General features: G+C 39.5%; 2 protein-coding genes across 2 annotated transcripts; one reads left to right on the forward strand and one right to left on the reverse strand.

Moving 5' to 3' along the window:
• Positions 1 to 1,576: 1,576 nt before the first annotated feature.
• On the reverse strand, positions 1,577 to 14,800 carry chaf1b (chromatin assembly factor 1, subunit B). The gene is made up of 14 exons (XM_085384888.1): positions 14,726 to 14,800; positions 14,209 to 14,364; positions 12,093 to 12,225; positions 11,820 to 11,940; positions 11,547 to 11,650; positions 11,364 to 11,460; positions 9,617 to 9,701; positions 9,199 to 9,292; positions 9,032 to 9,101; positions 8,843 to 8,934; positions 8,587 to 8,746; positions 6,808 to 7,344; positions 4,281 to 4,369; positions 1,577 to 2,196 (listed from the first exon to the last, which is right to left on the reverse strand). Exons 2-14 carry the CDS (start codon positions 14,332 to 14,334, stop codon positions 2,102 to 2,104), a joined length of 1,803 nt encoding a protein of 600 aa, XP_085241014.1. The 5' UTR covers positions 14,335 to 14,364; positions 14,726 to 14,800; the 3' UTR covers positions 1,577 to 2,101.
• Positions 14,801 to 18,969: 4,169 nt separating this feature from the next.
• LOC146651033 (uncharacterized) lies at positions 18,970 to 22,150 on the forward strand. Its single transcript, XM_085384882.1, has 3 exons — positions 18,970 to 19,048; positions 20,615 to 20,770; positions 21,189 to 22,150. Exons 2-3 carry the CDS (start codon positions 20,645 to 20,647, stop codon positions 21,420 to 21,422), a joined length of 360 nt encoding a protein of 119 aa, XP_085241008.1. The 5' UTR covers positions 18,970 to 19,048; positions 20,615 to 20,644; the 3' UTR covers positions 21,423 to 22,150.
• Positions 22,151 to 22,373: the final 223 nt, after the last annotated feature.

Here is a 22,373-nt window from a genome sequence, read left to right on the forward strand (position 1 = left end):
GACCCTCTTTTCTTACCCACTTCTCACGGATCAAAGAAGCTTGATGTTCATGCTGGTTCGGGATTTAAAATGATGCCTACTATTCAGAAGACCGGCGGTTGAGTCCTTAACTATTTTTCCAATCTGTGTTTCTACAAGTGTCTTTGGGCAAGATCCTTAATGCTTAATTGCCCCAGATGTGTTCATGAAAATAAGTCTATTCATGACTAAACTGGGTGAAGAGAGAACATGGAGAAGATGTTAAGTTGACTGGATGGAAAAGCTACACTGACAAAGGATGTTGTGAAGGACGACATGTGACAGGGGGATGCTAAAGACAGGGTGAGACGGAGGGAGATGATCCGCTGTGGCGACCCCTAAGGGAGCAAGAATAAGGAGGACGTCACATTACTGCTGGGAAACTCAGCTTGTGGTTCGGTGTTGGCTAACTAGCTTGTTATTTAGATTAGTTACGTATAAGCTTATACATTAATCAGATTCTTGGCAGGATGGTGGTGCAGTGTTAGCACAGTTCTTCAAGAAAAGTTTGAACCTTCTCATCCAAAGTTCAAAGACATGCATGTCAGGTTAATTGGTAATTCTGAAGCATTTGTAGGTGTGCATATAAATCAGTGAGTGTCTCTGTGTGGTAGCTTTTCCAGCTACTACCCTGCCTCCCCTAGGCTAATGGTTAAAAAATGGATGGATGGGTGGATGGTTAGACAGCTGAACGAATTGACAGGGTATTCCGGCATTGGATAACTGAGCCAAGGGTAAAGGGATTCATGCATGTAAGTAAAAAACATTGAGACACAGGACCACAGGAGCAACATGTCTTCTCACTATGAGATATATGATTCACAAAATATGGCTAACTTCAAAGACCTTTCGTTATTCATATACTGTCATAATAAATATGTCAATGCGCTTATCTGGTGTTTTACATTAGAAATGAAGACAAAAACAGTAAAGTTGGAAACTGACTTCCCTGCTACCAAAAACATAAAACTCCAGAGTAAAACCTCTGAAAATGAACCAGTGGTTCTGCAGTAAAACTGCTTCCTAAAAGGGAAACAATGCCTATAATAGAACATCTGGAATTTTCCAAGTGTGCAATGGGATTTTTTGAATGGATGGCACTAGAGAGACAAACACAAATTTTGGTGCTTCCGTCTACTTTTCAAAGATTGTTGCACTGAAGTACAGCATCATTAATTAATTTAATAGAGCTTGAAGATGATGGTGGGTGAATTTGTAAAGACTGTTGCTTTAGGGTAATGAATGAAGAATTGTTTTTATAACTCAAAAGGTTTATTACTGACAGCACTGATAATGCACAATTTAGACCATGGCAATTTATATCAGTAAACTGACATGTTAACATGAAGGGCACAATAGAAATAACAAATATGGTTAAAATGTTATTAGCAATGCAAAGAAAGGGAGATTAACGTTACAATTTGTTTTTAAAATGTAACTGCCCGCCTTCAAATCACTTTGACCTCACTTCTGTCAGGTAATTAATTACTATTAGGTAAATATTCTTTTTAATTATTTATTATTTAGATACCATGTGATAAACCACCAGAACTTGCACTTTATATCAAACATCTTTTATTAGACAATAAGAAAATGCAAATGCTTAACAACAGAAGTCACCCTATTCAACCAAAGTCTTCAGCATGCTATATAAACTCAAAGCTCACACAAAGTCAAAACCCTTCAAGTGCTTGTTATTGTCTTCTACAGGTTTTCAGTACAGTTTTCTCTTCACAATCATGTTCTGGAGAAGTGAAACAACTTGACTCAAGCTTTTAAATTTCACACAACACAAATATAATACAATTAACTCATTACTTGTTTATCGTATGATACAAAACACCTTTAAAAAAAAGAATAAAGGACATAAACTGCAATACAGTCTGCTTTATAACTGAGTACATAAAGTGAAATGTAAAGCTCCAGTCGCTAAGATCAATATGACGCAAAGGCAATGCTATTGCACACAACACTGTGAATTCATGTGGAGCCTCAGTGCTCTTTTGCTGATGCGTCTTCAACTTCCATTCTGCTTTATATACTCTAGTCTTATTTTACAGCACCACACTTTTCTCAGTTTATACTACTCCTTGGTGACGCTGGTCTTTTCTTGGGTGGTCTTGGGTCGTTTAGATTCTGGAGGCTGGCACACTGGATCAGTGGGAGGAGAAGGACGATCTGGTGAAATAAAAAGAAGGTTACACATCATAGCCTGTTTCTGTGTGATCTTCTGCTGCGTGTACAGTCATGCGAAAAGCAACATTTCCCCAGTCCTGTGAAAAAATGTAAGCCCACCTTTACTGTTTGCATAGCAATTAAGAGGCTAAGTAGTAGCCAGGTAATTCCAATCAAATGTACCAAATCATTTTTCAGCAAGTGTGAGCACAAGTTCTAGCAGTTTGCTGGTCTGGAGGATTCAGATATGTGTTAACGCAATGTCACAATCTTCCTCGTGCCGCAGCAAATTCAACTCAAGGTCAGATTGTGCAATGCTCAACAGCTACGTCTCAGACTCATGACAATGCAATTAAAAAAGACTGATTTGGAATGAAACAATGAAAACGAGCCTCTTCTCTCTAAAAAGAACATGATACCTAAAGTTTGATTTGACAATAATGGAGATGTTTGGTGAAAACACAGCATATCAGCGTAAACACCTTTTGCAAACTGTGAACCACAGTGTTCGAGGGGTAATGATTTGGGCTTCTTTGGCACCCCCATGCAGGGCTCGCAAAATCGCTAGCCCTGCCATCATATAGCCCCGGGACGTCGGGCTAGCGATTTTGCGAGCCCTGCCATGATCTGCTACTAGAAAGCAGGACTTCGGCATTAATTCTGGGTTTTCTGCACTGCATGATGTTTTGGGGGGTTTTGTACATTAAACACCATCAGGGCTGAAGGTGCAAGAATAAACAAAAATACGCTGAGAAATAATCTGAACATTAATTAATGAAATACTCAATTATGAGCTCATCAGATTCTCCCATGTCTTAATGATAGAGCTGTGAAATTTAAATAACTGTTTAGGGCTCTATAGCACATCATGGTCACCATGGAAACGCGAACCCCATTTGCGACTAAAAACAGACCTGCAATACAAATGCATTTAGGATCGGCGTGTGAATAAAAAGTTTGACATTAAGCACACGCACACTGATACCACAACAGCAGCAGAGATGATGATGATGGCCCAGTTTAATGTGGAGCTAGAGTCTGTTTACACACCGCAAAGAGCAAAGAGGTGGAGCTTCCTTTGAATACTTATTATTGCTCGTTAATAAAAGAAACGCTTCAGTGGAAGATCTATGTCATAATTTACGCCTTCCACGCCAATCAAATGGTGTCGACCTAACGTGTAGGCACATTTCTTGGGAGGTTACCTGGAAGGTTACAGTGCAGAGTTAAGTACATTCTGTTTCATGCATATAACCTTTTCATATTTTTCGAAAATTATAGTTCGTTGTAAAAGCAGCCATTTAGCTGACAGCAAAATAATCAGTGTGACTGATCATAACAGCATCAAATGTGAGGCCTTGTGTCTCACATCTAAAGCTTGGCTAAAAGGCTTCGTGCAAAAGGACAAAGATCCTAAGCACAGCTCAAAGGTCCAGTCAGTCGTAACTAACTGCATGACTTTAAGAGAGATATGCATAAATAAATTCCTGAAAACTTCAGTGAACCGAAGCAACATTATAAAGAAGAATGGGCTAAAATGTATCAAACAGACCAAAAGTTTAGCACTGAAGAATTAATATAGCCCTTTCAGGTTTGCTTACTTTGATGTTCACTCCCAAACAAAGTGGCTCACCTAATCAAACTATGCTGCTGGCTTGTTTGCAACCTGTCTGACTGCTTTTGTTTCCTGCTTCTTTGAATGCATCTGTAGCTGTGTCATAGTCAGAGATGTCAGTAAACAATTTAAGCTACAAAAAGACTCAAGGTGAAATAGATCTTCAAAAATATATATATGTTCTAAGCTCTAGTACAAATCCATAACTTGCTACAAGCTTGCTATAAGAGCGTGTACATAAAGAGGTAATCCAACTCAAATATGGTACTGTAATAAAGGCACAATAACATACACTGATTTAAACATAGGATAAGACAAGTTGTTGCTACTATCACTCAGTCTAGGGAGGGCCACAACAATCCCTGGGCTCTTGCCACCTAATAATTGTAAGCATCTCACTCGACTCTCCATTATAAAAGTTGATTATCGTGGAAAGTTCAGCATTAAAAAAGACGGCGAAAACCTTACTAACCGTGTTTGGCCTTTTCCGTGGAGGAGAGAGGGCTGAAAAGTGAGCCAACAGCTGGAGACCGGGGTGCAAGGGGAGTCAAAGATACTCTCCTGCAAACAAAGAGAAAAAAGTAGCAATGCTGAAAAGACCTCAAAGCAACACAACGTGTATTTATCGTCTTTTGTTTTGTTGTTGCCCAACAGTGAAAATTAGTCAAACGTTCCAAGTTACAGATGTGAAAAAGGGGGTACGCAAAAGCATGCACAGGCCTGCTATTGTCTGCCAGCAGTCTGACAGAGTGATTATTATTTTGTAGTCAGTGGGGGGTCCAACGAATCCCTCATACCAGACAGGGCTTTGTTCACACTGCAGGTGCTGGGCACATATTAACCGACAAAAACCTCACACGGCAAATAGAGCTATTTATATTTCTCTTAACTTATTCAAAAGAAGGCATATTATACACTATAAAGAGCACAGTGTTTTCTTACTTTTCACACTCTGAAAACTCAAACTGCATTCAAGGGGGCTAGGAGGGTAGATGTAGTCAATACGAGTCCGGTCAAAGATTTGAATAGATTATATATTTCCATAAATTAGCATACGCTGTAGTTTAGGGCAAACTGCACTCTTCACACGCGTCACGCTGCATCTAAAAAGAAGCTTTAATACTCACAGTGAAGCTTTAAGGCTGCTGCTGCACAAACAACACTTATTATCTCTACATTACATGCTTAATGAATAATTCCACTGTGTTTCTAGATCACTCGAGTGGGTTTCAGCAAGTTTCCCTTTCCTGTAAAATATATTTGAATAATATTCAAAATTGGAGACGCTCATCCTCATAACAGATTTTTAGACACAACTCCTAATAAACTGTGGAACATGGATTTGAAAGACGCTTTTGTTTAAAACTTTACTGTCAAAAAAAAAAAAAAAAACATCCACAAATTATATGTACAAGCATATAAGTTCTTTCTTTAAGGAGGTGTTTTTTGATTTCCTTTTTTCCCCACATACACTTGTGGGACACTTCATTAGGTACACATTGCTAGGACCAACTTGTGCTTTCAGAAAAGGCCTGATACGTGATAGAAGTCACACAGCTGCTGCAGATTTATCAATCATCCGTTCCACCACATACCAAAGGTGCTCAGATTAAACTAAGATCTGTGGACTCTGAAGGCCATTTGAGTAAACTCATGTCAAGTTCAAGAAATTAGTTTGAAAGGATGTGAGCTTTGTGACATGGTGCGTTGTCCTGCTGAAAGCAGCCAATTAGAAGTCACTGTGGTCACAACAGAATGGGCATGGTTAGCATCAGTACTAACCAGGTAGGCTGCAGCATATAAACAATGCTCAGTTGCTCTTAAGGGCCCAAATATGCCAAGAATACAGGCCTCCACATGATTACACCACAAACACCACCTTGAACCAATGATAAAAGACAGGAATGATCGGTGCTTCCATGTTGTTTACAGCAAACAATCCATCCAAATGACTCAAGGCAATGTTTTACCAAACTTCCATTGCTGAATTTTGATCAGCCTGTGTGACCTGTAGCCTCAGTTTCCTGTTCTTAGCAGACAGCAGTGGCACCTGGTGTGGTTTTCTGCTACTGTAGCCCATCCACGTAAGATTCAAGGTGTTGTGTATTCAGAGATGCTTGTCTTGATACCTTGTTTGCACAGAGCTTCTATTTGAGTTACTGTTGCCTTCCATTCAACTTGAAGTAAGCTGGTCATTCTCCACTGATCTCTGACATCAACAACGCAAATTTCACCCAGTTGTTGTGCAGGAAAATCTCAACAGATCAGCAGTTTCTGAAATACTCAAACCAGCCCATTTGGCACAACGACGCCATGTTAAAAACCACTTGAATCCTCTTTCCTCCCCATTCTTATGCTTGGTTTGAGCTTTAGCTGTCACTCTCTTGACTGTGTCTACATGTATAAAAGCAGCAGTTATAAAGTGTCTGTTTATACAAATACCAATATGTACAAGGCTTCCTGAGAGCCTCAGGGAATACACTGTTGTAAACTCTGTTTCAGACTGTTTTTTTCTACTTTTGAAACTGTATGATGTCATAGATAACCTTAATCCGGTAAAATCAGGCACACGGTTCTGTTTTCACAAAAACTTCTGTTTGTAAGAGGCAGACAGAGGAAAGGTGTCTAAGGACAAACGAGCTAAAACAGCTTGTTTCAGACAAATATGGCTTATTGTGAACTGTGAATAATAATGAAAACCTATTGTCAAAGAGACCAAGTGGAGCTAGAAATGAGTACAATACTTTCCCTTTAAGCAATTAATTTTTTTAAATAAAATAACTATTAAACTTTTATGTTTTTGAAAGTTGAGGGTGTGAAGCACTTTCTTTTTTTAAAGACTGAATGAAACAGCTTTGAATTTCTATTGGCAGCTACACGAGAAAACAACTTGCATACAAAAGAAATAAAAACATACCCGTACTAAGTACATCATTATTTACCCGTTTTACTTTCTGCCACCCTGACAGAATCCCAAAGACAGCTGCTCTAATATTTACCTTGGAGTGGGCCCTTTTGATGTGGCAGCACTCTTAGGTGTTGCGGGCCCAGGAGTATTGGCACTGTTGAGGACTTTTGGTGTGGATGGAGAGAGGGGGGTTACGCGTGGTTGGGGAGTGGAAGGGGCGCTTGTGCTCCCAGATTTTGAGGACTGAGGTGCTGCAGAGGCCGTGGCTTTAGGAGTAGTGGGCTTTCCCCATCCCTCAAGGGTGTTGAGGGTGATCCTGCGGGGCTGAGGTTTGGAGTTGGCACGAGGGGTGCTCTTCTTCTCCTCTGGGGAGGTTAGAGAGGGGGCGTCTTTGCCCTGGTTAGCTTGGGATGTGGCAGGTGGGGCTGGGGGTGACGGCTGGGATATAGGAGATGAGCCTTTGGCCAATGATGCCTTCTTGCCTTTTTTCTCAACACCACTGCTTGGGACAAAGACCTCCAGGGTGGGCGGCTCTTTCAGTGGAGTGCCCAGCTCCCCAGGAGAGAATGACAGGAAGGAGCAGTAACCGTCTGTGGAGGACACAGCCAGGAAGGAACCATCACGGGACCTGCAAGGGATAAAGTCTGCTTAATGGTAAAACATTTACAGTTTACCATCCACCTCTCTACTTCATGGGCATAAATCCACACATAAAATATCATTATCAGACTAAGGAATGCTCACAAAGTTACAAGTTTTCAGGTTATTAAATGTAAGACTGACTGTAAGAAATTATTATTATAAGTTCGATCATGTCTTTAGCAACAAATTAACTGATAACTTCATGTTATTTAGAGCTTATGCTGGACTCTAAGTGCAGGCTAAACTGGGTAGTTTGCAGTATTGTGCTGCAGTGGATGAACTGTTTGGTCACTGATAATTTAGCCCATAGATAGCAGCAGAGATGCAGCAAAGGTGGTGGGAGAAGTATAACTTTAAGGAGAAAAATCTTTCAAAATCTTGTTTGTCCATCACATTTGACTAGATATTGATGCACTGAATGTTTTTTCCTTTACTCAACTTTCACTCATCAACACGTACTGTATAAAACTCTGGCTCCTGTTTCTTCCTGTTAAAAGAGTTTTTCCTTCCTACTGTACCTTACAATATAAAGCATCTTCAGGCAAATAACTGAATAACAGGAGTTATTTGAGCCAGTCATGTTCTTTAGTAACACTCGCCAAATTCCACCTTTATGCTAGCTATATTCTGGCTGAGCAATACATGGCTTATGTATCTGATTGAAGCCTGTCGACAAAGCAAGCACATCTACTGGAGCTCATAAGACAAATTAGGCGCATTTCATTTTAAGGCAAATGTTTCACATGGCATTGCTACTCTTTAACCCCTATCTATATTGGCTTCCAAGAGGTGAAAGCTTTCCCTTTATCACGGTGACAAATAAAGGTCTTTTATTCCAATTGCTGCAGCCATCATATAAAAGATGAATTTGGCCTATTACTAGCTGTTCCCTGCTTCTGTCTTCCTCTCTTTTGCTGATTTCTGTGGTTTTGATGGCAATGCCATGAAGTTTTGTACTTTATAACCTCAAAGTGTGTGTTCTGTGAGTACAGATTATCTGCTTTTATGTATTGCTGTGTTGTTTTGTATTTTTAAGACAAAATATTCCTTTAAGAAAATCAGGCTTCACTCAAAACAAGTGAATAATATACAGATTTGGCTGTTTTTAACAAATAAGTAAATACATATTACTTTTTTGTGTGCACATTATCATATCTTCCTGTCATCTTTTGCTTTTGAAAAGTTAAATATAGATACCTGTGCTAAAACGGCTAAAAAGAAAGTTTACCATGTGAGATCACTGAGTGTGTGGTAGTGGATGTTGGACACAAGGCCAAATGGAAGTTTCTGCTGCGTGTCATACAACAGGATTGAATCCTCAGAGGCCACGGCAAACACCATACGGTACGGCAGCTGAAATACGTTGGGAAGAGCCTGGACAGTACCGTCTGCAGGGAAGAAATGGGAATGGGAGTGACACGAAGAACACAACACAAGAAAAGAAAACTAGTCCGAAATAATCAGTCTTGCTTGAATGTCCTTGCCTTCTCCTTTTTTTGTCCTCAGTTCAAAGTAGACAGGGCAGCAGCGCACAGCCAGTGTAGCCTTAGATGGGCACGGCAAGTGAGCAACAGGCCTATAAAACACACAGAAAGATATTTATATACACAGATTATTAAACTTTAACAGACTCTGAATAGGGTGTAAATACAATAACAGTCCACAAAAGATACCTCTTTAGACCCTTCCTGGAAAAGATGTAGGTGGTATTCATGATGTTTTCTCCTATCTCCACGCATCCAGCTGAGGTTTCAAAGAAGCAGACAACAGCGAGGCGAAATTAGAAAAAAAGTGTTGCACCGTTAGAACACAAGATTTCAAAAGCATGCTTTGTGTTTACCGGGAGCAAGCAGGAATGACCCGTCTGGTGTGAATGAGAGACGGCGAAAGAAAGACCTCATGCTGTCATCGTGGAACATCCTGTACTGCTTCACCTGAAAAGGCAACAGTTCTAACTCGCTCTGGACAGTTTGGTAGAGCATTTAATTTCTTATATTTGATTTTATAAACTTGTTAAAGAGCAGGTTAAGGAATAAGAATAACACAAGCAGGAAAAACCTCAAAACACCTTTTGCAAAGTTAAGAGAGGTATTGTGGCTCATGCAACTATCAGCTTGGATGAAACACAGATTTCTCAGAATTTCAGATTTATGAGAGACCAGACTGGTGCTAATAAAAATGATTGGAAAGAAGTAACTGAGACATTAGAACCACCTTTAAGACATTGAAGAGAGTTTGTAAAAAGAAGCACGACTGACCTCTCCTTCTGCAAGCGGCCCAGAGCTCATTTTACTGATACTGAAGGCCTTCTTCTTGGTGTGAGTGCTGTACACACGAAGCACCCTGAATGGGAGGAGAAACAAAAATATTCCGAGCATCAGCGTGCTGACACATCAATGCCAGTGCCTACACGACATCAAATACAATTATTTAATAAGGAACAATACTGCACTCATTGCCCACTTTGTTAGTTACACCTGTTCAGTTGTTTGGTAATGCAAAGATCTAACCAGCCAATCACATGACAGCAACTCAGTGCATTTAGGCAAGCAGACGTTGTCAAGTCAACCTGCTGAAGTGAAAACTGAGCTTCATAATAGGGAATAAAGGTGATTTAAGGGACTGATAGGAAGGCAAAAGAAACTTAAATAACCACTTATTACACCTAAGGTAAGCAGAAGAGCATCTCTGAATCCCTCAACCACTGAAGCAGATGGGCTCCAGCAGCAGCAGAACACACAGTGTCACTTCACTCTGCTAAGAACTGGAAACTGAGGCTAAAATCCTCACAGGCTCACCAAAAGTGGACAATAGAAGACTGGGAAAAATGTTGTGTGGTCTGATGAGTATCAATTTGTGCTGCAAATGACAGGGTCAGACTTTGGTGTAAACAACATGAAAGCATGGATCCAACCTGCCTTGCATCAATAGCTCAGGCTGATAGAGGTGTTAAGGTGTGGGGGATATTTTCTTGGCACACTTTGGGCTCGTTAGTACCAGCTGAACATCGTTTAAATGCTATAGCCTACCTGACTATTGTTGCTGACCATGTCCACGGCTTTATGGGCACAGTGTACCCAACAGGATAACGTGTCATGTCACAAAGCTCAAGTAATCTAAAACTGGTTTTCTGATGAAGTCACTGAGTTCACTGTAGTCAAACAGCCTCCACAGTCACCATATCCCAATCTAATAGAGCGCCATTACAATGTAGAGGAAAAGAAGATTCACATAAATGCTATGCAGCCGACAAATCTGCAGCAACTGTGTGCTCACATCATGTCAATAGCTGAGGAATGTTTTAGGCACCTTCTTGAATCTAAGGCTACATCCACACGTACACGGGTATTTTTGAAAACGCAGATTTTTCTATGCGTTTCCACCTTTCGTCCACACGTAAACGGCGTTTTCGGTCACTGAAAACAGAGATTTTTAAAAACTCCGGCCAGGGTGGATATTTTGAAAACTCCGTTTTTGCATTTACCTGTGGACTAGAAAAACGGAGAAAACGCAGCGTCAAAGGTGTGCGCATTTTTTGACGTCACACTGTGCGCCACGTTATTGTTTCGGTGAAATGAATTTCTACAATACTGTTAATTCTACTCTCTGCAGTGTTTAAATGCTTACATATACACACAGTTACTGTCCCTCCACACATACGACTCTGTTCTGCTTCTATGCCCCAGCTTTGTTTACTTTTTCCCGCCGAGGCTTCTAGACTTCTGATTGGCCAACATTTCTGCACGGTTAGGAATCTAGCGCCACCTGCTGCTTTGGCATGTTCATAGCAGCGTTTTCCTTCATTTCTGCGTTTACGTATGGACGGGATTTTTTTTTTAAACTAAAACGGAAAATCTCAGTTTTCAAAAATACCCGTGTACGTGTGGACGTAGCCTAAGTGATGTAGAATTAAAGCAGTTCTGGTGTTAAAAGAGGATCCACCAGGTGACTTAGTAATGTGTCCCTAATAAAGTCGCCAGTGGGTATAATCCATGTTTGAATCACCTATCACAGCTGAGAGTGGCAATATATTGTCCTTGGGGATCCCAGGTAACCCCCTGCACGTAGCTCTTGTGGTCATTCAAGATAGAAAGCTTCTGTCCTAAAAACACAAACAACAAAATAGACAGAAAGTCAAAAATAACACCAGATAAAAGCATCACAGATAAAATGTATGCACCCACAAACCTTTATTGATGTCCCACATGATAGCTGTGTTATCAACAGATCCAGACACCATGAAGTTTCCATCACGTGTCCAGCAGATGTCATACACATCCTCTATGTGCCCTCTGGAAAGAAATCAGATAGCAAACTCCTTTCTATAACCACATCTCATGGGCATTATAGTTATAAAAGCTTCAACAACCAGAGTGCCACACAAAGTAATTAAACACCATTTATGACTGAGTCTCACTTCGTTGACCTTAGCAAACATTAGCACTTGCTGTTCTAGCGTACCTAAGCGTTTTGACCACAGTCCAGCTCTCCTTGTTTAGCTGAGCATCCTCATCCTCCTGAAACACAGAGGCCTGCTCGAGCTCCTTGGAGTCGTTGAGCTTCCACAGCAGAATTATTGCATCTACATCAAAACGTTAAAATGCCTCTATTATTGTTTCTTAAAAAAACATGTTTCGTTTTGAGAACAAAAACAACAGTTGCTTTTAAATAGAAACACGCATGTTTGCAATGGAGAAAAGGCTGAGAAGCGTCTGTCTACTACGTGGAACATACCATCTCCTCCTGAAGCAAGCAGCTCTCCGTTGGGGCTAAAGCGCACTACGTTGACAGCTTTTGTATGTCTAGCCAGATTAGACAGAAACTCTACCACCGCCTTCCCGTCTGGACCAGCATCCACCCGCCACAGCTGCAAAAACATCATTAGGAAAAGAGATCATTAAAAATTCTCGGTAAATTGTCCGTGCAACATACAGCTCTTCACAAACAATACTCCGTCCACAGATTAATTTTAGTAGGATAAAGGTTACAAAAAAGGGTAAATGTATTAAAAATCTTAATACTTAAATAACTGCTATTAGGTGGATCATCCCTTTAAGGATGTCACGTGCCTTGATAATTTAAAACCTTGCTGTACGCAAACATGAAAACATCGCATTGCTTGATGGTGCATCATGACTTAGAGACTGTCACCAGTGTCTGAGAAGGAAAAAACAAAAACAGGACTACTTTTGACTACTCTGTTAGTCACAAGGGGCCACCACAGTGAGTAGTTCTCCTTATCTGATTTGGCAAAGAGTGTTATACAGGATGCCTTTCCTGATGCAACCCTCCCAGGGATTTGTGCCTCCTCCAGATCTCAGACTAAGGATCTTTGACTTGTTGTGTTAACCAGTATCCTATGGGCCTTAAGAGAGGCATTCTCTAAGGGCTAAAGCGGGCCTGAAAAAGTCTCCGTAAACAAAAGGTCAATAATCACCCTGACAAATGCACAGTGAAACACTTGCTTAAATGTACAGTTGTGGCCAGATTTCTACATACACTCTGGTCCTTCAAAATCCAAGAAACTCTGTGAAGATCTAAGAAGGAGAATTGTAGATGTAGATTGTAGGATTCTGCCTGAGAAAGATGCCCCTGCTCCAAAACTGACACCTTTAAGTTTGACTGAAATGCCCACGTGAACGAGGGCCTTCTGGAGAAGAATTATGGTGAGGTAATGGTGAGGTTTTCACACCCAAGAACACTGTACTAACTTTAAGCACGGTTGTGGCAGCATCATGCTCCAGGGCTGTTTTGTAAGTGGTACTGGTAGATTGCACAAAGTGGATGATGTAGTAAAAGATTCTTATTCTGTTTCCTGTTTTCCTCATTCTCCCTCACATGACCGCAATTTACCTCGTTTCCACTCTTGACTTTCTCAACACTGATTGGTTCTTGATTTTCTTTGTGCCTTAAATAAACTCACCTGGCATACATTGTATAAGGACTGCACTCCCTTTCACTCACTCTTTTCACTCCCACATAGGGCGGCGGCTGAGGTCAGTTTGATTTGTTCTTCTGAGTTTAAACATTTATGTTCAAGTTAATGATTTAAAGTCCAACCTTGTTTTCTCTTTTAGAGTTTAGTAGTCCATGTGTGTCTTCCTTTAAGTTAAAGTGAAATAATCCAGTACATAAGGAAAATCAATGGTTAGGCTGTTTTCTTTGCATTCTGACCAGATTAAACCCATGGTGATAAACTTTACCTTACCTTTGAACCTCCTACCTAACAGATGGAATCTTATAGGAGAATTACCACCAAATTATTCAACTTCACCTCAAATCAGCAGTAAAACAGGTGTTCCAACAGAAGAATGATACCAAACACACATCCATAACTGGTTTTAGAAAGGATAAAGCAAGCAAGCATTAAATTTTAAATTCATACTTGTGTACTAGATTCTTATTTTTCTTAAGTCATTAAAGATGTACGCTGTACAATCATTTCACCCCGGAAAAAGAAAAGTCAGAAGGAATCACTAAAAGCCCAAAATGACCATGACATTCATGATGAGTATATGGAAGATTATAATTACAACTGTACTCTGTCTACCTGCACTGGGACTGTTCAGAAAGTTAACAAAAAAATTTTTCTCCATATTATCTCTGTTTCTGTGTCCTTATTCTTAAGCTAAGTGTTTTTATGACCAATTAATGAAGAAAAAAACAACTGATGGGTACAAATACCTGCGTCTTCTACATCCGTGAGACTCGCTTCTTCCTGCTGCATTTATAGACTAAATCACTGTTTTTTTTTCTTCTTTATTTCACATTTTATTTAATTAAAAACAAAATAAAAATCGTCGACCTCTTACGGAGTTAACCTGATGTTCTGACCGCTGTCTCCACTCACCCTGACTGTGGTGTCCACTCCAGCTGTGGCCAGTCGATGAATGCGTCCATCTGAGCTGTGCTGAAAGTCCAGACTGTACACTGGCTCCTTGTTGTGCCATGCTATCTCACACGTTACCACCTTCATTTCTTTTCAATTTTTATATTCGGCACCGACCTCAAGGGATAAAAACACGGTAAATTCACCACCTAGATCGTTTTCAATCAACTCATATGAACGCATTAGTTAGCAAAACGTACAACAATGGACTCTGAAATACGGATTAGAGAAAACAGTTTGATAAAGCCGCTCATTTGGCTGCACTAACATATAGAGCACAGCTGGCTAACACGTTAGCAGTTAAACTGGCAGGTTAGCTGGACTGGTTTACGGCTAAACACAGTGGACATCATTCCCATTCATGAACATTTGTGTTAAGTTACTGTTAGCTAAGGAGCGTGCCCGTTATAAATGCAGACGAATTACAAATGCTTATTAATCTGAACGAAGATAACTGGAAGTACATGACAGTATTTACCTTCTCTGTTGTCCTGCTCAGTCAGAATTGGTAAATTCCCGCGTTCCAGACTCTCAAAACTTCCGGTCTGCCGTGATTGGACAAAAACACGGAAAGGGCGGGGACAATTGATAGTCTTGACTTTTTGTTTTTTTCCTGACGTAATCCGCAAAGATCTTTGGCCATCCCCTCATTTCTTCATATATTTACTATGTAATAAACACCAGACATGGCGACTTAGTGAAGCGTGCAAACATACGTTGATATACAGAATAAAAAAATAAATAAAAAAAAGGGGGGGGGGGAGACTAATCAATTACTGATAGTATAGCATTGTGTGTTTTTCCTACTCAGGTATGTTTTTACTGAATTGACCGTGAATTTGGGACCATTGCCATCATGAAAGTGGATGAAAATCTAATGGTAGTCGTCTCTGTTCATAATTCCATCAGTATTGATGTTGTCAATCTCCAGTACCACTTACCGAAATGTAGCCCTAAACTATGACAGTCTCCACAGTGTTTTACAGGTAATTTTAAACACTCAGTGTTTTTAAGCCTCGCCTTTTGTTTTTACCTTCACTTGGCCAGTTTCCTAAAATGGTTTAGGCACACAAAGCACAGCATGCTGAAATATGACAAGTTCTCTAGTTCATAAAAATACTATGTTCTAGTACTCTGTTCTAGGATGCCCTCTGGACCCAGTGGAGTGAGTGACAGGAGAATGGCGGCTAAGCTGTCATCCCTGTTGGACAACATCTCCCACCCCATGCAAGAGACTCTGACAGCACTGAGCAGCTCCTTCAGTGGGAGACTGCGGCACCCACGGTGTGGGACGGAGAGATTTCGCAGGTCTTTCCTCCCCACTGCTGTCAGACTCCACAACAAAGACTTTTGCAGCTGATCAAACCCTCACACGTGCAATAAGACTGCTATATGTGCAATTCTTGTACAATTCTTCTTCTGACGAAGTTGTACTTTTGTATTTTCTTACTCAGTTGTATATAGCATTTGTATTTCTATTTTATTCTATTGTATATATTATTCTATTCTATTGTATTGTATATAGTATTTTATTTTATTTTATTTTATTGCATTCCAGTGTTTTCTAATTTCTTCTACATAACTTTTCACTTTTGCTGTAACAAAACAAATTTCCCACCTGTGGGACTAATAAAGGTCATCTTATCTTATCTTATGCTATGGCTGTCAAACTGTTAAGAAATGGGAAGAGATGCTTTTGTGACAGGGTGCTGGTAATAAACTGCCTGAAGATAAAATCTAAAATTGTTTCTTTGCTAAGTTTTCCATTATCTGTAGACACAACAATGGTTGAATTTGGTAAAAAAAAAAAAATTGGTCCATTTTTTTTATTATCTTTGAATGATTCAAAGGTCTGTAAGTGGACAGGGTCTAAGGCAGTTTGGTTATGAAAACAATGTCTGTGCGTGATGTCTGTTTATGGCTTAAGGCCTCCACTGAATTGTTTACTGTGCTTCACACAGCCTGATAAGGAGCAGTGGTACAGAGTGAAAATGATGAATTAACGGTGTGAGCCTTATTTCGGAGCGCCACATTGTTGTGAGTGAGATTTAATTGAAGGAGGAACACAATGAAAAAAAGAAAAAAAGGGGCCAGCCCTTGGATTTACGTAAGCATCTCGCGTGTATTTAACACAATTGCCTCAGGCTTTAAAGATCTGTACGAAATTCTGGTTTCCAGTGTGAGAGAAAAAGCCATGCAGTTATTAGAGCTAGGTTAATTGATGATTCTAAATTATCCATGAATGTAAGGGTAAACGGCTGTTTGTTTCTATCTGATAGACTGGTCGGCTGTCCGGGGTGTACCCTGCCGGGGAACCTATCACTTCAGGGTTATTTCCCGGCCCTGCTGTCACCAGGATAAAGATAGGGGGATGGTAGTTGTTGTAGACCCATTAAATTTTTATGGTAACCAGGATCTAGACTTTGTTGAACTGTATGCAATGTGAAGACAACATGTAGTATTTAAGTGACCAAGTAGTATTTGGATAAAAGTTATTTCATTTCATTTTATTTATTTATTTCACACTTGGTACAACAGATCAAACAAACCAACCACACTTTCTATTAGTGATGGCCCGCTTGAAGCTGACGCTCCGGAGCGTGTGTCGAAAAAAACAACACACTGGTTCAGAAGCACTGTGTCGAGGCTTGCTTCGTTTGGCAAAAGTCACGTGACCAGTGACGTCCGAAGCTTCATTACGCACGTAACTGCTTCGGTACCTGATTCAAACAGATATAAGGAAGTGAATCATCCACGGGATTCGTGGAGTGTGTTGATGGTGACAGATAGCGACGAGGTGATCATTCCACTGACAGATATGGAGCCAGCGAGGAAGAGAGGACGTTCTGGCGTGTGGGAATATTTTGAGTTGATTTTGCTCAATTCATTTTATCTGCCGAAGTGAAAAACTTGAAATGTCCAAAATCAAGTTTTCATAATGTAAATATCATTACAGCATATGACTTTAGGAACACTTCCATGTGAATTAAAGCTAATGAAGACTACAAAAATGTATTTGACACTATACGTACATTACATTGCTACACAGTTTAGAAAATCATTTTGTTTATTGTTTTTAGGTGATAGTCTGCAGGACCCAGGAATACCTGCATATCTACCAACTTGCAGTGTAGTTCCTGCACTCCACAGCCTCTTCTGTTCCATGCAAGTGGATTTTCTCCAGGGCAGGAGAAACTATTTCTAAGAAAAGAAACAGACTCAGCCAGCGCACAGTAACACTAATCCTCTTTTTAAATGTAAATAACAAAAGGGCTACCTTACATAGATCATGTTTTTACTTTGCAAGTTCTTGATTAGGGGTGGGTTTTGATTATCGCTTTTCTGATTACAATCCATGCTAAATTGAATAAAGTGATATTGATTCATTAAAATCCCGTGTCGATTTGTAAATTAACGTTATTATGCCTGAAACGCCAGCATCTCAGGTTAAACCTCACAACATGTCGTCAAACACCATGCAGCTAAAACAGTAACTGGGAGCAGGTTTACGGATTCTGCATACAAACGTGAACACAGAGCGCGGACCCGACGCGTCAGAGTCAGATTTTGGTGCGTCGTCGGGTCCGCGCTGTGTTTGCCTCTTTTTTTTTCCGCTGGCTTCTGCAGCTGCAGGTTTCATAACTCTCTGTTTACATCTCTAATTAAGTCTCACATGTGTCAGCTTTCTTTTAATAGATACGAAATTATGGATATATACTGTTAAATGATCAGACTTGTAATATTTCTGACTGAGGCAAAACTTTCCAGATTCCAATCAAATTGAATCGGATCCTGTATCGAATCAAAATGATTCTACAAATCAGTGACGATGCAGCCGTACTCAGCTTCCTAAGCATTTTCCCTTTCCAGTTCACAATCAATCCCACCCCTAGGTCAAAAATATGTATAGGACAATTGGCCTAATCTAATATTTTGTATGAACCTGTCCAGCTGTCCAGTGATTAAACGACAAGTAGATGGAGGTAGGACTTCACAGCAGGGGCATACTCCATAATGTGCTGTGCATTTTCATATGTATATTATATATATTGCTCACTTATTGTATTTACCAACATCAAGGAGTTATGAGCAAAGAAAGGCCACCATAGTGCATGTTTAAATAGGGAAAGTTTATTGATCAAAATGTATTACGCAAATACGCATTACATTTTTTTCAGCCCCCCAATCGAGAAAACAAAACCAATTACATGTTCAAAGCAACGGAACGGTGGCCCAATATCAGAGAGAACTCCACTCTTGAGTGAGCAGTGATAATTGAGCAGTCCGTTTTATTTTGCAGATTCAAGCTGCTCTTCAAAATTTTCACCACCAGATGTCACCGGAGAGGACTGTGTTGAAAAGCTTTGAGTAATGAACCGTTTTTCAATACAAGCTTCAGTGCTTCGGAAAGCTTCATTTGGCCATCACTACTTTCTATCAATAAAGCACTACAACCATGTGTGAAAAGGAGCAGGAAGAAGAAAATATTCTTATTAAACCCTGCCCCCTATCTACACTGAAAAAAATGCAATAGGGTGGTTGTTGAATCTGCATAGAATTACTTCATATATCCAGCATGACTAATTTAAATTTCACATCTAAACATATTTTTGTCTTTTAATTTTCACATATTCTTTAAGAATATTCATTCTTTTAGAACAAATCATGTTGAAAAGAAACAAGTTAGTCTTGTTTTATCCTCAAGCTCCGCCCCCTGGAAAGGAAAAATCGGCTGCACTGTCCGCCATTTTTGTCTCTCGCTTTGGAAAATCTACTACCATCTGGAGTTTTACACTTGAAGGTAAATAGGATTTTAAAGCTAACACACCAGTGAGAAAGAGTGTAGACCCTTTATATATGTGGACTTTTACTGGGGTGTTGTCATTTTACAGGTATGTGGGCTGTTTATCGAAAACCATGAAAGGCCAATGTTAGCTAGCTCCAGTTAGCTAATGGTAACCGAAATTATGCGATAAGCAAATTAGTAATTAACATATATAATGTGAGTTAATATTGTTTGTATATTCTTTCAGTCTAAATTACCAGACTATTACAAACTTGCATCGGTGTCTGTAGTAAGTGGTGGTACCAGCAGTGTCTTAACCATTAAACAAGCTAATGTAGGGCTGGGATATGACTAGTTTGATGAAACATGTCTGCTGCCAATGTGACTGCTCACACACGGTAACATTACCAGCACATAGCCACAGCCGCTAAAAACATGCTGAAAGGTCAATCTAGCTTCTGTAGTCAGCAGCTGGAAGACTCAACACAGACCCAAGATTCAGTGTAACGGTTATCTAAATGTTGTGTGTCCTGTTTGTAAGCCCAGAAAAAGAAATTAAATAAAATGACGACCTTGAGCTTCAAGCTAATGTAAGCGTAATGCTATAGCATAAAGCAACTAATGCAATGATGACGTTGTTAAATTAGTAAAAATACAGTAAATATATCCAACATGAATCAGTTATATTTTTGGTCTAAACATAATTAAGTCTCACGCCTTTCACTTGTTTTAGAAGGATGTTCAGTCTTTTAAAACCAGTCATATCAAAATAACAGAAAATAGTTACGTTTTCTGTTGAAACTCCACCCCCCAGGGCGTGTTCTGCGAGGGAAAATTCACTGTGGCGGTCCGCCATTTTTTGTCGTTGCTTCGTTTACGTTTGGTGCTGAGCTTTACTTTGTCGAGGTAAACTGAAAACTACATGTTTGAGAGGAAACGAAGAGAACATCCATTATATGGGGAAGTTTTTCTCATGAATTGCTGTTGAGCAACATAATGGAAAAAACAAGTCATTCCTTAAGTTAACTAACGATAATGCTAGCTTAAGCTGCAGGACAATATTATGTGCATTAGCTTTTTTTCAGTGTGTGCCCAGTCACATCCGCTTGTTTTTTCTCAGTGAATACAGACTAACAAACTCGTGTCCATTTAGTTTAGTTTTAGTTAAACAGTTAAATAAGCTAGTTTGCCATGGGGTGGGCTCTGTGGGGGGGGGGGGGGGGGGGGGGTGTGAAGATTTGCATATGTTATCTCACATTCTGTAAGGTAAATTTTCTGGAAAGGTCAAATTAACTAATTTAACTAAGTATTAATGAAAGACCTTGATGTGTATATGACAATAATAGATGTAGTTTCTGGGTCATTTGGCAGAACTGCAAAATGGCCAGAAGGAGGCAACTGCTGTGGTTGCAAACAGGCTTTGGGTGGTATGGAAGTAAGAGCAACTATGGAACTGCTCAGCAACATGGGACCCATAGCTAATAAATAGTAATATGACAAAAAATAACAACTTTGTGTGGATGTAACCTTGTGAGATTTGAGATTTTGACAGCATTTTTATGTGACAACTTCTCTTTTTAGATAAATGCAGAGTTTAAGCGCATTACCACCATGCCACTGCAGTCCAGATTACTCTCGCATATAGATGTGCTATCTGACAAACTCATAAAGGTCTTCAAAAGGCGAGGAGGACAAATAGGAAGAAGACTGCAGAACATTCTGGAGCCCACGGCCCAGGTAAGAAAAAAATAATTTGTGTATACACTCTAGGGAAAATAATAATTTTAACAAAATGCTGCTTGTCACTCTATGCCAGGAGTATGTTGAAAATCACCTGGGATTTTCACAATTTACCATGGGTGCGTTTTTTTTTCTTCTTTTACCTGCATTAGAACTATGTGTGGAGTTCATAGTTGAACACCTCTCTATGCTCTGACAGTATTCTGCTTCTTTGCATGGAGATTTCACTTCATGCATTACCTTTTTAAGCATTCTGAGGACTCAAATCACATGCTGTAATGAATCCATTTTTGTTCACCTAATGTGTTAATGTTAACATTTTTTGGAATAGTGACACAGATTGAAATAAGATTTGGTATAATGTTCTTTGACCAGTGTTCTGTTTAATTAAATTTTGGAATTCTGCATTTTCTAGGCCACAGATGAAGCCATTATCCAACGATCTAATAAGGAAACAACCATGGGAATTTACATCATAAAGTCAAGAGATGCCAATGGCAGCCCTGAGGACATCGGGATAGTCCTTGAAGGCCAGAGAGTCTGGCAGGATTTGGATAACTATACCCTAGCAGCTGCAATGCTGTTTGGACTAATGTACACTTTGAACCTCACCTATCCACTGGAAAAGTATACCTTCGAGGTATTATAGAAACTGGTTATGGAGCTCAAAAGGAACAGCCTTTCAAAGAAGGCCCAGGTTCTCAGGACCAGACTGTACGATTGAACAGTTTTCCAGTTATGATGTGGGAACAACATGTTTACCTCTTCGAATATATACCATCCTTTCTTTTAAGCCAGCACTGGTAAAGTTGCAGTACATAGTGAAACCTATTTTTCTGGCACTTTTCAACTTGGGGCCTTTATTACTGCAGTTTTCACTTTTCAAGCCATGGCTCTTTTAAAAAAAAATTTCAAACTTTGAATTTCCATTTTTCTCAATGGAAATGGTGCCTTGCACCAATTTCACCAGTTTGCAATTTTTTTCCCAAGGTGCACCACTACAAACAGATTGCATCGTCTAGTATTAGTGATTGTGATGTTTAGTGATAGAAGCAAGCCAATACTAATCAGTTTAGGTCTCTTGGTTGTGTGCCTGTGGATTATAATGTTATTTTAAGTCTCTTCTTTGTGTTATTTTAATAATTACACCCCTGTTGCCATATTACCTTATGGCTCTTACATTTAAAAAACTATTTTTTACATAAGCGCGATGTCATAAGGCCCCACAATGTTGAATTCAGGTTCCAGCAGATAACTTTGAGGAATGTTGTGGAATGTTTTTCAAGAGATGCATTGTACAAATATGACTCATGTATATTTTGGAAGCCTGAATTGAAAGTCCATTTTTACAACTGTGTAGTATTTTCAAAAATACAGGTCATTGTTCAAAAATGTTTTGCGTATTTCTTTGATTGAGAGAAAGTGTACAGTACATACAGTAAGATCAGCCTTAATTTAGTTTTATTTATTGAACACTCAATTATATATTAGATTATATATTATATATTAGAAATTTGTTATAAAATAAAATAAGCTTACCATAAAATAATCTTGTCAATATAACATATAGTAGTCCAATACAATTAACACAAAAAAGTTC

This window comes from Rhamphochromis longiceps, linkage group LG16 (genome assembly GCF_057381845.1).
Source record: "Rhamphochromis longiceps isolate RC_006_pf linkage group LG16, R_longiceps_female_GT1.1, whole genome shotgun sequence".
NCBI lineage: Eukaryota > Metazoa > Chordata > Actinopteri > Cichliformes > Cichlidae > Rhamphochromis > Rhamphochromis longiceps.

Excerpts from the sequence above, each read along its gene's own strand:
- chaf1b (XM_085384888.1), bottom strand. The coding sequence starts at position 14,334 with ATGAAGGTGGTAACGTGTGAGATAGCATGGCACAACAAGGAGCCAGTG. Across the intron at positions 11,941-12,092 it reads GCTTGCTTCAGGAGGAGATG|ATGCAATAATTCTGCTGTGG; the intron begins GTATGTTCCACG and ends GTTTTGATGTAG. Across the intron at positions 9,102-9,198 it reads GTCATTCCTGCTTGCTCCCG|CTGGATGCGTGGAGATAGGA; the intron begins GTAAACACAAAG and ends TTGAAACCTCAG.
- LOC146651033 (XM_085384882.1), top strand. The coding sequence starts at position 20,645 with ATGCCACTGCAGTCCAGATTACTCTCGCATATAGATGTGCTATCTGAC. Across the intron at positions 20,771-21,188 it reads TTCTGGAGCCCACGGCCCAG|GCCACAGATGAAGCCATTAT; the intron begins GTAAGAAAAAAA and ends TGCATTTTCTAG.